The sequence below is a fragment of the Rana temporaria genome, chromosome 5 (genome assembly GCF_905171775.1).
Source record: "Rana temporaria chromosome 5, aRanTem1.1, whole genome shotgun sequence".
Classification (NCBI taxonomy): domain Eukaryota; kingdom Metazoa; phylum Chordata; class Amphibia; order Anura; family Ranidae; genus Rana; species Rana temporaria.
The window spans coordinates 5,492,898-5,509,417 of NC_053493.1; the positions used below are offsets into that span (position 1 = coordinate 5,492,898).

At 46.3% G+C, this 16,520-nt stretch overlaps 1 protein-coding gene across 1 annotated transcript in view; it reads right to left on the bottom strand.

Moving 5' to 3' along the window:
• LOC120939756 (NACHT, LRR and PYD domains-containing protein 12-like) overlaps positions 1-16,520 on the bottom strand; it is a 429,782-nt gene that overhangs the window by 87,884 nt on the left and 325,378 nt on the right. The window contains exons 10-11 of the mRNA XM_040352091.1: positions 8,663-8,827; positions 7,262-7,324 (exon numbers count right to left, since the gene is read on the bottom strand). Coding sequence (XP_040208025.1) covers positions 7,262-7,324; positions 8,663-8,827 — 228 coding nt within the window. The remainder of the gene's footprint in view (positions 1-7,261; positions 7,325-8,662; positions 8,828-16,520) is intronic.

A 16,520-nucleotide genomic window follows, 5' to 3' on the forward strand; every position in this document is an offset into this window, starting at 1 on the left:
AATTCCTCCGGAGTCCAGTGACCCTGGGCCGACTGGACCCCCCAGACTCCCCCCCCAACCGGTAAGGCTGGCGTCCGTCGTGACCACCATCCAGTGAAAAGGAAGGAACGACTTCCATGACAGAAGTGCAGGTGATGTCAGCCACCAAACCAGGGAGGTCCTGACTAGGTGGCTCACCCGGATTTGACAATCCAGGGACGATGGGCATTTTATCCCACCTGGACAGAATTTCCTTCTGCAACACGCTCACCTCTAATTCTGAGCTTGAAGTGGCCCCCAGAAGAAGATCGTCCAAGTAGCCCATGATTGCGATGCCACGCTGTCTTAGTAGGGGCAGAATCGGGGCGAGCACCTTGGTGAACACCCTCGTTCCCGATGCCAGGCCAAAAGGGGAGAGCCACAAATTGGTAGTGGTCTTCCCCGACCGCAAAGCAAAGATATCTCTGGTGCATATGGGGACATGCAAGTATGCATCCTTGATGTCCAAGGATGCAAGAAAATCCCCAGGATGGAGGGCAGCAACAACAGAGGGAACCGACTCCATGCAGAATCCTTGTACCTTCACAAAGCAATTGAGAGCCCTGAGATCCAGGATTGGACGAACGCCATCCTTCTTTGGTACTACGAACAGATTGGAGTAAAACCCCTGAAACCGTTCCTGTACTGGGACAGGAATGATTACTCCACATATCAGCAGATCCTGAAACGCCCCATATAGGGCTTCCCAACGGGTCAGTTGAAGCTGTTTGGTGGGCAAGAGAGAAACTATCTTGTACCCTGAGGAAACTACTTGGCAAACCCATAGGTCAAAGATCTGAGATGTCCATCGGGTCAAAAATTTGCGAAGAAAAATTTGCGAAGATGTCCCCCCACCCGAGGGATTGCGAAACCAGGGACACTTCTGTCCCTCAGCAGGCGCTTTATTGGTCTGGGATCGTTTACTTGCTGCGCTGGGCGGACGAAAAAAAAACGCTTGTGCGCGGTGAAGGAGGGCCCTTGCCTACAGCGTGGCTCCTTACTTTTTGGATTGTGGGAGCAGCGTACTCTTACCTCCTGAGGCATCTTTAATAATGTCATCCAGAGATGCTCCAAAAAGTCTATCAGGGCCTTCTTTGAAGATTGGTCCGCAGACCAACACTTTAGCCAAAGTAGGCGGCGTAACACCACCGCATAGATTAGGGCTCTAGCCAGCAGAGGAACAGTGTCCAAGGCGGACTCGCAGACAAATTTTAGGCCCTGTACCAACTGGTCGGCCAGAGCTACCTCGTCCGAGGGAGCCTGACATGCTTTTAACCCATTGTGCAGCATATTTGCCCATTCAGTGAGTGTCTGAGACACCAGGGCCCCAACCATCGTTGGACACACAGCCATAGGTTGCGGGTGACTGCCTCAGCCTTCTTGTCCGCAGGGTGCTTGAAAGCAGGAGCTTCTTTCACCGGAATCATGGTTACCTTGTTTAATCTGGACACAAGAGGGTCCACTATCGGAGGAGAGGTCAATTTTTCAGGAAACTCTCCTCAAGATGGTAACGCACCGCCAAATTTTTGATTATGCTGGAAGCATCCCAGACAAGCCATCTTCCATGTGGTTACGGAGGTGACTGTCTGATCGGCATGCGTTGACTCGGCCATATAGATCGGTCATATGCGTGCCCTGGAGCCTGTAGCTCACCGGCCACCCGTAGAGCGACAGGCATGTCGTGGACGACCCAGTGCATAGCCGAGGTCGGCACACGCTCGATGGCCGAAGCTGGGGGGACTACAAGGATCTGGGATCCAGCCTGTCACCCAGTCGGCAGTTGATCGCAGATCACAGGAACCAACAACGAAAAAAAATAGAATTCAATTTAGAAATAAAACCTCCAGGCCTATGGGCCCAAATGGAGCTATGTCTTCCTCCTTTGCTAGGCAGAAAAAAGCGAGACTGCGAGATGCAGAGAGAGGGGTTATACCCAAAGGGACCGCCCCCTGGGAGTGTGAGCTTGTGTGATGTGTTTAACACTTTCTACAAGTTTCTGCCTAGTCACTCCTGAATGAAGGCTAATACCCACTTTGTCAAGAATAAAACTGTGTCCATCCATGAACGAAAGAGAAAATCTTATTTAACTTTTTATTTTTGCACTGTCCTTTTAAAGAAAAAAATGTTTGTCGCTTTTATTCCTATTACAATGTAAACCTCCTTTGTAATAGAAAAAAAGCATGACAAAACCCCTAAATATGGGATTTGGGGTCAAAAATACCTCAGATCTCATATTCACACTAAAATGCAATAAATAAAAAAAAAAATCTCCTTCCTCACTTGGCTCCAGGCAGTGGACGCAAGAGAGGACCCAATAGTTTCCAGCTCCGGTAAGTGGTGGAAACGCCTGGAGCGCGGCAGGTTGGGGAAGCCCACAATAAAAGTAATCTTGCTGTGAATCCGATACAGAGACCAATTTTATCTGAAAGAGGACCGCCGGACGTTTAAAAATACTGGAGTTATAGCAGCTAGCTGCTGCCATAACAATGATATACAACGTCAAAATACTGACATGATAATGGTTGGCTGGTCGTTAAGTGGTTAAATAAGCTTATTCTGCTTCTAACTAATACACTGTTTTACTTTCTCCATCAGCTCATCCCCCACAGCTATTATATTTTGTATCAATTGACCCTCCCTCTTAGATTGTAAGCTCTAACGCGCCGGGCCCTCTGATTCCTCTTGTTCCAAATTGTAATGTAACTGTAATGTCTTCCTTCATTTTGTTAAGTGCTGCACAAACTGTTGGCGCTATATAAAACCTGTATAATAATAATAATAATATCTGTGCAGCAGGTGGAGGGCACAGAGAGCATTTATAACAACTCGTGAGTGAAACTTGGGGACTTACCCAAAATAGTTTGTAATTTCTTATTACATTTTCATTATTAAATATACCCGTTTGAAATCAGGTCATTGTTTTTGAAACACTATTACATTTTTGGTTTAATACCACTTTAAGTTAAACTTTGACGCCATGTACGTCGTCGTAAGTCCTAATCTGGACCGTCGTATCTATGCGACTGATTCTTAGAATCAGTTACGCATAGATATCCATTAGATCCGACAGGCGTAAGGCTTTTACACCGTCGGATCTTAACTGCAATTTTACACCGTTGAGTATGCAAATTAGCTAGATACGCGAATTCCCGAACGTACGCGCGGCCGACGCAGTAAATTTACGACGTTTACGTTAGGTTTTCCTGGCGTAAAGTTGCCCCTGCTATATGAGGGGCAACCAATGTTAAGTATGGCCGTCGTTCCCGCGTCGAGATTTATAAATTTACGTTGTTTGCGTAAGTCGTCCGTGAATGGGGCTGGACGTCAAAACCAATGATGTCCTTGTGACGTCATTTGGAGCAATGCACCCTGGGATATTTTATGGATGGCGCATGTGCAGTACGTTCGGCGCGGAAACGCGCTTCATTTAAATTCTACACGCCCCCTACCCGCCTAATTTGAATTAGGCGGGCTTACGCCGGGTGATTTACGCTACGCCGCCGCAATTTTACACGCAAGTGCTTTGTGAATAAAGCACTTGCATGAAAAACTTGCGGCGGAGTAACGTAAATGAGATACGTTACGCCCGCCCAAATTTACTCCATTCTACGAGAATCTGGGCCTTAGTCTTAATATAAAAATAAAGGCCGCGATTCAGATACATTGGAGTATCTTTAGTGCGGCGTAGCGCATCTGATATGCGCTACGCCGCCGTAAGATAGTGAGGCGAGATCAGTATTCACAAAGCTCTTGCCGACAACGTTGCGCCGGCGTAACGTAAATAGGCTGGCGTAAGCCCGTGTAATTCAAAGTAGGTGGAAGGTGGGCGTGATGTATTTAAATGAATCGTGACCCCATGTTAATGAAGTGCCGAACAAAAGGTGCATGCGCGCGCATGCTTAGTATCACGTCGAATTTACTCCCTAACATACGCTGGCTCAATGCCTGTCACGTAAACGTAACCTACGCCCAGCCCCATTCACGTACGACTTACGTAAACGACATAAAATTAGACGGCTGTTCCGACGTCCATACTTTGCATTGGCTGCGCCTCATATAGCAGGGGTAACGTTATGCCGGACGTAAGCCTTACGTAAACTGCGTAGCTAAAGCCGGCGGGCGCAAGTACGTTTCTGAATCGGCGTATCTAGCTCATTGCATATTATACGCGTAAATCTACGGAAGCACCTCTAGCGGCCAGCGTAAATATGCACCCAAGATACAACGGCGTAAGAGACTTACATCAGTCGTATCTTGGACAAATTCTGGCGTATCTGATTCTTTGAATCAGGCGCATAGATACAACGCCTCACCTTTGGACTTACGACGGCGTATTTGGGGATACGCCGTCGTAAGTCCTTTCTGAATCTGGCCCAAAATCTGAAAAGCACACTGGTGTTTCACTTTAAACTCATGCCCTATAGCAGACAAGACACTACTTTTTGTTGAAGGACCATTTCTTATATTACTTTGAGGAGTCCAGCAGCAAGATCTCCGTGTCATAGTTCTTAGAGGAGGTGGTGTGCAGCAGATGTATAATAAATCTGACAAATGATGTTCAGAGATCTGAGGGCGACGAGAGTCTCTTAGAAGCTTTGACTTTCTTGTTTTTGACAGGTACCCATCCCTACTTCCGGGGGACCTCGCTGCAGGAAGTTCCCCCCCCCCTTCCTTCCCCCGCCGCCGGGCCATTCAGAAAGCGCAGCACGCTTCTTGCTTGCGCAATAGGGAACCGGCTGTGCAGCTGCAAGGCTTTACTGCCAGTTTCCCTTACCAGGAATGGTGGCGGCAAACCCCGAGAGTCAATAGAAACATTGGCTGTGGTGCCGATATCGCTGGATTCCAGGACAAGTAAGTGTGCTTATAGTATGTGTAGCTGCTGATGTTTATTTTTTTTTGTGGGGGGGGGGGGGGGGGCCTGAACCTTCTCTTTAAGGAGAAACTGATCTTTGGAAGCTGTGCCCCAAAAAAGATGGTGGACTAGAAAACACTATAGAGCAGGATCGCCTGTGGTCTCTCTGCAGTTGATCTTTCTCTATTACAGACTTTCCATGTCTTATTCTACACTGTCACTGGGAGGATGTGGCCATCTTGGTATAGGAGGGGCTTTGCTTCTCCAAGTCAGAGCCTCTAGCAAGTAGAACAGTGAAAAGCACAGCAGTGATAATACTAAATACTAAATCTCACCCCAAATCTCCTGAGACTATCAGTCAGAGGCAGCAGTGCCTTAGGTGACCTCACACTGCATACAGTTGTGCTCATAAGTTTACCTTCCCCCGGAAAAATTTATGATTTCTTGGCCATTTTTCAGAGAATATGAATAACACAAAAACTTTTCTTTCACTCATGTTTAGTGTCTGGCTGAAGCCATTTATTATCAATCAACTGTGTTTACTCTTTTTATATCATAATCACAACAGAATGACGTACTTGGACATTCCAGCATGACAATGATTCAAAACACAAGGCCAAGTCCTCCTGTCATTGGCTACAGCAGAATAAAGTGAAGGCTCTGGAGTGGCCATCTCAGTTTCCTGACCTCAAAATCATTGAGCCCCTCTGGGGAGATCTCAGACGTGCCGTTCATGGAAGACAGCCCAAGAATTTACAGGAACTGGAAGAGGAATGGGGAGCTTTACCATCTGAGAAGAGCCTCATTCACAAATACCACAAAAGACTTCAACACGTCATTGATGATAAAGGGGGCAATACACGGGATTAAGGACTGGGGTATGTAAACTTTTGATCGGGGTCATTTGGATAGTTTCTGTTGTGATTATGATATGAAAAGAGTAAACACAGTTGATTGATAATAAATGGCTTCATCCAAACACTAACCATGAGTGAGAGAAGTTTGTTTTATCATTCATATTCTCTGAAAAATGGCCAAGAAATCCTAAATTCTGCCCCGGGGTATGTAAACTTATGCGCACAACTGTATATACAACTACAGAACAGGAGTGTCTAATTACACTCACATACTATTAAAATTTTTAATGTTCCCTATAAAAGGTAGGCCCAAGTTACTAAAGCCTCATACACACGCACAGTTTTCTCGGCAAGAAAGCTGCTGGGAGAGCTTTCTGCTGTGAAAACCTGTGCGTGTGTATTGTGACAACCTGCTCTCTATTTTTCTCGTCGGGATTCTCGGCAGGAAAACCGAACGTGTGTATACTTACCTGATTCCATGGAAACCCGCACATGCTCGATGAGACTTTGACGCTTGCACAGTAGCTTCCAAGGCATAGTGTAGCAAGATGGCGGCGACGGCATCGAATGTGACGGGCGCACGCTCGTCGTAGTCGATGACGTCACTGCATTCGTGCCATTCAAAAGAACGGCGGTTCTTTTGAATGGCCCATGTGTACACTAGGCGAGCAAGAAAGCTTGCCAGGAATCTCGTCAGGAAAACCAACGTTTTTTTTCCTGACGAGATTCCCGGCCGTGTGTACATACACTAAGTTGTAAATCTTGTGATTTACCATAATGATCCTTATTTTTAGCCATATGACTGGTATTTTCAAATACTATTGCTGTCATTTCTGAAATTGTTGTCAAGACAAATAATGATCCTTTTTAGCTTGAGCCTTATAAACTATAATATGGTCAGGCTCTATTGAATTGGATAGTACTGTACAGAATATTTGAGTGATTTAAGCACTGGGTAAAAGCTTTACCACTATGGTGGCCATTCATCATTCAATGAACCAGAGGTAGAGAGGTGACAACTGTAGCTACCAAGCTGTTTGCTTTGATTAGAAAAGTCATCCTTCACCCATGTCTCCATTTCCAAAATCTGTACTGGGGTAGGATTGGGGGAATTGCAACCTACAATATAAGTGTAACTTCAATAAAGGTGTAGATGCCCTTTAAATATTTAAAAGTTAAGCTTTAGGCGGAGTTCACACTTGTGCGAATTGAATGTGGCTTTCCCTGCATCCAATTTGTATGACAGGACAGTGTGCCCGGCTCTCTATGGAGCCAGTTCACACATCTCCGGGGCGGCTGCGCAGCGAATTGCACAGGAGTCCTGTGCGTCTTTGGCTCCATTTCAGGTCCGAGGCAAAAATTCGGGGCCGATTTGCCCCTGAAACTGAAAAAAGGGACACACCAGACCCCTGCTGTGAGCCACGTCCACACAGTGTGAACCCAGCCTGAGAGCCAGAATATTAAAATCTAACTCCAGGTTTATTTGAAAATAAATGGTATATCTTATCTGATCACAAATCAATATTTAACTTACATTTCATCCATTATTTTTCTGAATGTTTCTTTTGCTTTAGAGGAAATGTAATTTCCATCGATCCTGCCAAGAAAATTAGGAAATCAGGTAAAACTGACAGGAAACAAATTTTGAGTTTTTCCCTCATGAGAATAACAATGTAATCTATTGCATATTTGTCACTTAGGTACCCCCTAATTTATCAGTTCAATATCTATTTAAAAATCGAATTTTATTTGGCAAATTCACATGTAGCGATATGGACTACAATTGCAAAGAACAGCCATTTCCTGCCCTGTCTGTATGTTCCATTATCCCTCTAGTGCCCAGCATTACTAGACTGACATCATATTCGTGAATCCAACTAAAGAGAATGTGGGACGAGTAGTTCCATCAGATGGCTGTTCGCCGGCATGGCTATACACCCAGACTACATATCCCAGGGATCCTTGCTATGACCAGAGAGAATGCTGGGAAGAGCTATAAAAAAATAAAAAAAAGAGACCAGAGATCCGCCTCACGCTCTCTTCCTCCTGGGCCTCGTGTGTGAAGGTTCTCTCCAGGCAGGGAGAGTGAGGTCACGGCCTACCACTCAGTCTACAGACATCCAACCTGACCGAGAAGGGGTCCAGCGCTGCCTGCTGTTCATCGGACATCTGACCAGCACCACCTCTACAGTGCAGCAAACCACGCTTTGTGCTCCACAACAGGTAATCATCACAAGCAGGTCTGCAGCCAGGATGTCAATACCAGGGTTCCCAGCATATCTAGAGAACTGACCATGCTGTGCTCTCATGACTAGCGTGGTCCGTTTTTAATAGGAAATCATAGAAAGCAATACAAAGAGTGTAACCGACTTCTTTTTATACAAGTACATGGTACAGCAGCCACATATCAGGAACATTCTTTAATATAATGATCACAGTTCTATTCAGACCTCCACCAGCGCAGACCCGAATTGACTCCAAACAAAAATTGGTTCCCCGATCCAAAGATTAGGAGAGGTTTTTGCCTCTGGTTAAACTGGGCCCCTTCTGTAAGTGGAGACGCCTGGTTATAGCAGCTCAGCCAATCACTGCTGTCACATGTAAACAAAGAGCCGAATCAGAAGACTGCTTACACTGCATTATATGATGTTATCAGTCAGATCCTGGATAAAGTAGTGAGTAGTGTAAGCATTCCTGTACCCTGATTCTTTGTTTGCATATGATATCAGCAATCGACCATCCTGTCTGTCACCACAGGAGGTCTGAAAGGGGCTTAACTAAACGGGAAATCCCTGTTCTTGTGTGCCAGAGGTGGTGGTACTGAGTACTGAAAACACCCTGCTTGACATACTCTAAACATTTTGGTTGTCATTTACATTTGTTCCTATGAAAACGAAATGTTAAAGCATGCTAAAGCACTTAAATAAATACTGACCTGACGTCCTTTAGGCTGTATGATGTCAGAATGAGGTCCTCTATGTATTCGGCCCTGGCATCGGTGAGGAGATTACAACTCACATCCAGGACTGTTAGAGTTGTACAATTACTCAGTGACTTGAGAAATGGGCCGTATTCATCAGTCAGACCAACATTCTGTAGTCTATGGAGACAAATATAAAGGATTAGTACTACAATTCTCAATATTTTCTTACCTTTATAAGTACAACACAGAATCACACTTCATGTGTGTGAAAAGGCCCCATTCACATTTGCAAACGGTGCCATCACTGATCACATGCAAGAAGCCCAACCCTATTAAAATCAATGAGAAGCCACCAGAAATCGCAGCCAATTGCGGGTGCTCACATGTATTCACTCATGAAGCAATCACCTGAGAGTGATCGGCCCTGGATGTGGACGGTCTGTATCCAGCGCCGATCACCATGAGCAATTACATGCAAGTAGATCTGATAAGCTGCAGGAGCTGACAGCCTCCCATTGATTTCAATAGAGCTGCCTCCTGCATCCAATTGCTGAGAACCTCTGCTGGGGTTCTCACATGTAATCAGCGACAGCCCGCTCGATCATCAGCGCTAACACAGCTTCTAATACACAAAGTGCGGGACACATCTGTCAGAGCGACAGCAGAGCTCTGGTACTTACACTGGGAGAATGGAATGGAATCTGCAGTGCAGTGCTGTCGGTGTGTCAACACAAACCTGATCTTTATTCATATAAAGTTCTAGCCTTCTTTCAATAATGAGCTAATCCACAACAGTAAAATCAGTCTGTATATGCAGTGAAGCAGGCTTGTTACACTCACTGTGGAACCTAAGGGGTTAATGGTACACATTATGTAAAAAGGCTGTTTGATCCTGTCTTCTCTATCCCCCCCCCCCTTCTTCCACTGCCACAATCTATCTGCTGACAGTACAGAGCCTTGGGGGAACTCTGCACATGCTCAGTTTGGTGTGTATTGCTAGAGAGTTTTTTTTCTGTATATTGGTAATTCATTTGTAATTTATTTGCACCTTGTACTTTGCACGTATCCAAAGCTGCACGCCGTGGAATTTTAGATTTATCAATATTGTCATTAATATTATTTGCACAGTATATTCTTTGCACATAGGAAATTTAGCACTTATATATGCACAGATATATATATATATAGTAAGATGGGGGTTGTTAGCTCTCGTAGTAGATGCGTTTTTTCAGTGATTCAAGCCAGTCAGGAACTATATTTAAGGGTATAGTAGCCCATTTTTATTAAAAAGGTTTCCCACGCAGATGTTCTTCTCCATCAAATACACAGATGCTAGCCCACCTGGCTCTCTGTAGCAGTATCTGTAGCAGTACTTCTGCACTTTATCCTGGTCACCCAGACCAGCAAACTCCTTAAAGTAGACAGCTTCCCTTTAGCGTCTACAGCTCTGCCTCCTGCAGTCACTAACATTCTGGCTGTCTCCTACAGCCTCTGACTTCTGGAGACCTCCTGTCTCTTGGTGTGGAGCAGTCTCCAACTGGGAGCCATTAGCTCTTCCCATACATTCAATATAAGAGCACACACCCTGCTGGTAATCAACAAAGTCTGGATACAGGGTTGGAGATCCTGTCCCTCCCAAGGCACTGTGGAATCCCCAAACTACAGAGCCCCATTCCGGAATACCAAAACCTGGAGAAAGCTGCGAAAGCAGACGTTTCCAGTCCACATCTACGCTCTGTAGTCTTGCACCTCGCAAATGTGCATACCCTGTGTCCAGCAAACTGTCCATTTTACCTTGATAGTAGCTTCTACTGTCACAATATATATATATATATATATATATATATATATATATATATATATATATATATATATATATATATAGTAATGTTTGGGGGACCAGCTTGATCGCAGGACACAGGCTTCTTAAATCAAAACTGAGGTTTATTAAACTTAAATGGCTTAGCAGCAGCAAAAACAAAAGAAATAACAGTCTCACCGACTTGTACAGCTCAGAACTGCTATCGCAGTTAAACAGTCCTTCCAGGTAAGTCCTTCAGTAGCAGGTTTTTAGGCAGGACACTGCCAAGTCCTTTCACAGCTTTTCATAGCTTCCACAGCTTTCCTTGTCCACCATTCACCATGCATTGTACTCTCCTACACTCCTTCTCTCTCACCTGCACTTATTGTCTGCTTTAAACTACTTCCTTAGACAGGTGCGTTAACCCTTTCCATTCCCTTAAAGGCACCACAGTTCAAACAGAGGGGAAATATAACGTCCTTCCAGGACCCAGCCATGGCGTCCTGTACATATCCCCCCCCTGTGCCCCAACGCCAAGGAGGAGGCAACAGTGGAGCTCAAACAATGGACTCGGGAGAGGGCATCTGCATTTTGATGCAGTCTCCCGGGCCTATGCTCCACTACAAACTTAAATTCTTGGAGCGCAAGGAACCAACGTGTAATCCTAGCATTAGTCCCTTTACCCTGCCTCATCCATGTTAAAGGGGCATGATCAGAAATGAGCCTAAACTCCCCCCCCCCCCAAGAGGTAATACCTGAGGGACTCCAGAGCCCACTTAATGGCCAGACACTCTCTTTCAATAATAGCGTAGTTTTTCTCCGCTGGTGTCAACTTTCTACTGAGGAAGACTACTAGGTGTTCCTCACCACGAACAACCTGTGACAACACAGCTCCCAATCCTACATCGGAAGCATCAGTTTGGACAACAAACTCTTCTGAAAAATTGGGCGCTATCAAGACAGGGTGTTGGCACAGTGCTGACTTGAGCAGCAAAAAAGCCTTCTCAGCATCTGCATTCCACTCCACCATGACCGATTTCCGACCCTTAGTCAGATCGGTCAATGGAGCCGCCAATGTGGCAAAGTTGGGTACGAACCTCCTGTAGTATCCCACCATGCCCAGGAATGCACGTACCTGCTTTTTTGTGAGGGGGCGGGGCCAACTCTTTATAGCCTCTACCTTGCCGACCTGAGGTTTCACCACCCCTCTACCCACGATATAGCCCAGGTATTTCACCTCCTCCATTCCCAAAGCACATTTTTCAGGGTTTATTGTAAACCCCTCTTTCCAGAGAGAGTCCAGTACTGCCTGGACTTTGGGCAAGTGTGACTCCCAGTCTCTGCTAAAAATGACTATGTCGTCCAAGTACACTGAGGCATACTCCCGATGAGGTCGTAAAATCATATCCATTGCTCGCTGGAACGTGGCTGGAGCAGTTTGCAATCCAAAAGGCATTCTTTTGTACTGAAAACTCCCCTCTGGAGTAGAAAAAGCAGTTTTCTCTTTAGCAGCCTTAGTTAATGGGATTTGCCAATACCCCTTGGTAAGGTCTAATGTTGTGATATACCTGGCTGGACCTAGTCTCTCAATAAGTTCATCTACCCGGGGCATGGGGTAGGCATCAAACCTTGAAACCTCATTAAGTTTCCGGAAATCATTGCAGAATCGCAGAGTCCCGTTGGGCTTTGGTACCAACACAATCGGGCTCGACCACTCACTCTGCGATTCCTCAATGATCTCCAGGTCCAGCATCTTCTTTAATTCCTCTGAAACGGCCTTCCTTTGAGCCTCTGGGATGCGGTAGGGCCTGACAAAAACTTTGACTCCAGGTTCCGTGATAATATCATGCTCTATGATACTAGTTAGCCCTGGCAAGTCTGAAAACTTCTCTTTATTTCTCTGCGAGAACTCCTTTGCCTGCTGACTTTGGTATTTAGATAGGGTATTTGCTACTTGGACACTCTCCACCCCAACCTGTGGCTCAAGCCTTGCACTAGCCAGGGAGGTCACCGGTTCCCTGTCTGTCCAGGGCTTTAACAAGTTGACATGATATATCTGATACGGTTTCCTCTTGCCTGGCTGGTGGACTCTATAATTGACCTCTCCCACTTTTTCCACAACTTCAAAGGGTCCTTGCCACCTGGCTAAGAACTTACTTTCCACAGTGGGAATTAGCACCGCTACTCGATCCCCCACTTGGAAGTGCCTTATTTTAGCAGCCCTGTTATAGACCCGTCGTTGAGCCTCCTGGGCCTTTTGCAAATGCTCTTTGACTAGCGGCATCACGGTTTGGATCCTTTCCTGCATTTGGGAGACATATTCCAGGACACTCTTATGCTGAACAGGTTCACTTTCCCACTCCTCTTTAACCACGTCAAGAAGTCCGCGAGGTCTCCGCCCATATACCAACTCAAAGGGCGAAAACCCTGTGGAGGCCTGGGGCAATTCCCGGATAGCAAACAGGAGAGCTGGTAACAGGCAGTCCCAATCTTTCCCATCCCTTTGTACCACTTTCTTGAGCATAGACTTAAGGGTCTTATTAAAGCGTTCCACCAACCCGTCCGTTTGGGGATGGTAGACCGATGTGCGTAGCTGTTTAATCCGGAACAGCTTGCACACATCGGCCATAACCCTTGACATAAACGGGGTACCCTGGTCTGTGAGTATTTCCTTGGGGAAACCAGTCCGTGTAAACATCTGGAATAATTCCCGGGCAATGGCCTTTGAGGAGGTATTCCGCAGGGGTAGCGCCTCAGGATATCGGGTGGCATAGTCAAGAATCACCAATATGTAGGAGTGACCTCGAGCTGACTTTACCAAGGGACCCACTATATCCATGGCTATCCTCTCGAATGGGACCTCAATTATGGGCAGAGGGACCAAAGGGCTCCGAAAATGAGTCACCGGAGCGGTCAACTGACAGGTGGGACAAGAGGCACAGTATCTCTTTACCTCTGCTTTCAGACCTGGCCAGTAAAACCGGTCGGTGATCCGTGCCTCCGTTTTTTCAACTCCCAGGTGTCCCCCTAACACATCGTCATGGGCCAGGTCCAGAACCTTTCGTCTATATTGTTGGGGTACCAACAATTGCTCTACCACATTTTCTCTCTCCTTGGTAACCCGATACAGCAATTCATTATATATTGCAAAGTGTGGCCACCTCTCATTCGCACCTGGCTCTTGGGGTACCCCATTTACTACGACAACTTGTTCCCGTGCATGGGCCAAAGTGGGGTCCTGCATCTGAGCAGTCCCAAATGCCCCCTGGGGAACACCCAAATCTGGCAGCGCAGGGGTAGAGGCCACTTCCTCATCCTCTTCCCCCAGTAGTGTTTTGGTAGGTCTGTGGACCACATATCTTGACATCCTCAATAGTATCAACACTACTTTCATCACCATTAACCCAATCATTAGCATTTTCCTCATCTGGGTCCACATTAACGTTTGGCAGTTCAGGGTTATCCCTCTCAGCAGCAGGAACAGTGGGGCTAGTTTCTCCCCAGTCTCTGAACTGTTCTCCTTGTTCCCACAGTTTTGTAAACAATGGACAGTCTCGTCCTATTATAACATCATGCACCAAGTTCTTTATCACCCCCACCTCTTGAGTAACAGTGCCACATGCTGAGGAGATAGACAACGTGATGAGCGGGTACTCTCTAGTGTCCCTGTGAATGCATACCACCCGTCAAGTTTTTCTTACCGGACCGATCTTCCCAATCACTCTAGGATGAACCAGGGTTACCATGCTTCCAGAGTCCAACAAAGCCCGGGCAGGGAGGTGGTTCACTTGGACTTCACACTCAAACTTTTCCTCATCCAGGTCGAGGTGTGTGGTGCACACTTTATGGGCACAAAAAGACCCCCTCCGAAGAACCCCGCATTCCATGGGCTCCTCTTGCAGTGGGCAGTGTGCCCAGGTATGACCCCAGGAATGACATCGCCAACATTGTACATCCCCTCCTCTCCGAACAGGAACAGAACGCTGCAAAGGTACCAGGAGTGTCTCTTGGCCTTCCGGGGTGTTTGTCCCAGGGCTCCTTGGAACATCCTTTCGAAGGGCAGCAGTTGGTCGAACAGGCCGTGGCAGACTAGGCCCTATGCGCTTGGTAGGTCCGAGCAGGTCCTCCACCACTGTATATCGTTCCACCATCTCAACAAGGAGGTTTGCTGTTTTGGGGTCTCCATGGCTGACCCACCGTTGGAGGTCATCTGGCAGGGACCTCAGGTATCGGTCCAGCACGACCCGCTCCACAATTTGGGGGCCAGACAACACCTCAGGCTGCAGCCATTTTTTTACTAGTTGCACCAGGTCATGCATTTGAGACCGGGGTGGCCGATCTGTACGATATTTCCATTGGTGTACACGTTGGGCCCGAACGGCCGTAGTCACCCCCAGACGAGCCAGAATTTCTGCCTTTAGCTTTTGATAGTCTTTAGCATCATCTGGTGGCAGGTCAAAGTAGGCTTTTTGAGGATCTCCAGTGAGAAAAGGAGAAATGAGGCCGGCCCACTGGTCCTGAGACCATCCTTCTCCCTCCGCTGTCCTCTCAAACGTGGCAAGAAATGCCTCTACATCATCGCTCAGGGACAATTTCTGTAGAAAATGGCTTGCCCTCACAGTCACCTAGTTGCCAGGGGCAACAGCCGCTGGCTCCTGAACCTGAGACAGCTGCTGCACCGCTTCCTTTAAGGCAGTCATCTGAGCCTGCATAACCCCTTGCTGGGCTGCTTGCTGGGCTGCTAACTGGGCCACCAACAGGCGAGTATTTTCTTGCTGCAGAGCCAGCGCCTCTTTGTGGTAAGTTTGCGCTTGTATGTTAGCCAGGGTCAGCTGTTTAATTAGCTCCTCCATTGCTTCAACTTTCAATGTTTGTGCAGCTTTAACCCAGGACATAAATTCAATGTACTGTCCCTTTAAATGTCAGTTCAATATAAAGTCCAATGCAAAAGAAAAAAAACGTTTTTTTTTCTCTCTTCTTATGCCTGTTATTCTGTCCTGCCCGCATTCGAGCACCAGTGTAATGTTTGGGGGACCAGCTTGATCGCAGGACACAGGCTTCTTAAATCAAAACTGAGGTTTATTAAACTTAAATGGCTTAGCAGCAGCAAAAACAAAAGAAATAACAGTCTCACCGACTTGTACAGCTCAGAACTGCTATCGCAGTTAAACAGTCCTTCCAGGTAAGTCCTTCAGTAGCAGGTTTTTAGGCAGGACACTGCCAAGTCCTTTCACAGCTTTTCATAGCTTCCACAGCTTTCCTTGTCCACCATTCACCATGCATTGGACTCTCCTACACTCCTTCTCTCTCACCTGCACTTCCTGTCTGCTTTAAACTACTTCCTTAGACAGGTGCGTTAACCCTTTCCATTCCCTTAAAGGCACCACAGTCCAAACAGAGGGGAAATATAACGTCCTTCCAGGACCCAGCCATGGCGTCCTGTACAATATATATATATATATATATATATATATATATATATATATATATATATATATATACACATATACACACACACACACACACATCAGAACAGCGCCACATCTACTTTTCTATTATTCACATTTCTTACTACACCTAGGTGGCAGTAATCCGTAGAGGCAGCAGTTCTCATATTTATTGCCTGCTGGTATTTACTCCATTGCGCGGGTTCACACACACTTATTCCTAAAAATTAACACTGGCCACAAGACTGCTATATACTGCTGATGAGAAAAGGAATTTAGCAGTTTATAATACTAAAATAATTGCATTTCTATATTCTTTGGTCAAAGACAACCCGAAAATCAACATGAAAAAATGATGCAGCAGGCTGGTCCATTGCTGAAATATCATTGCAGCAACTCAAAATGGTCCTCCGTAGCTTGTATGACCCCACGTGCTTGTTTGAACCCAGCACCCACGGCACCAGCGTAGAGTCTGAGAATGGGTTCAAGGATTTAATCCCAAAACCTAATGGCAGTCAGGGTGCCATTGTGTAGCCTGTAGGTCTGTGCATCCCTCCATGGATATGCCTCCCCAGACCATCAATGACCCACCACCAAACCTGTCATGCTAAACGATGTTACA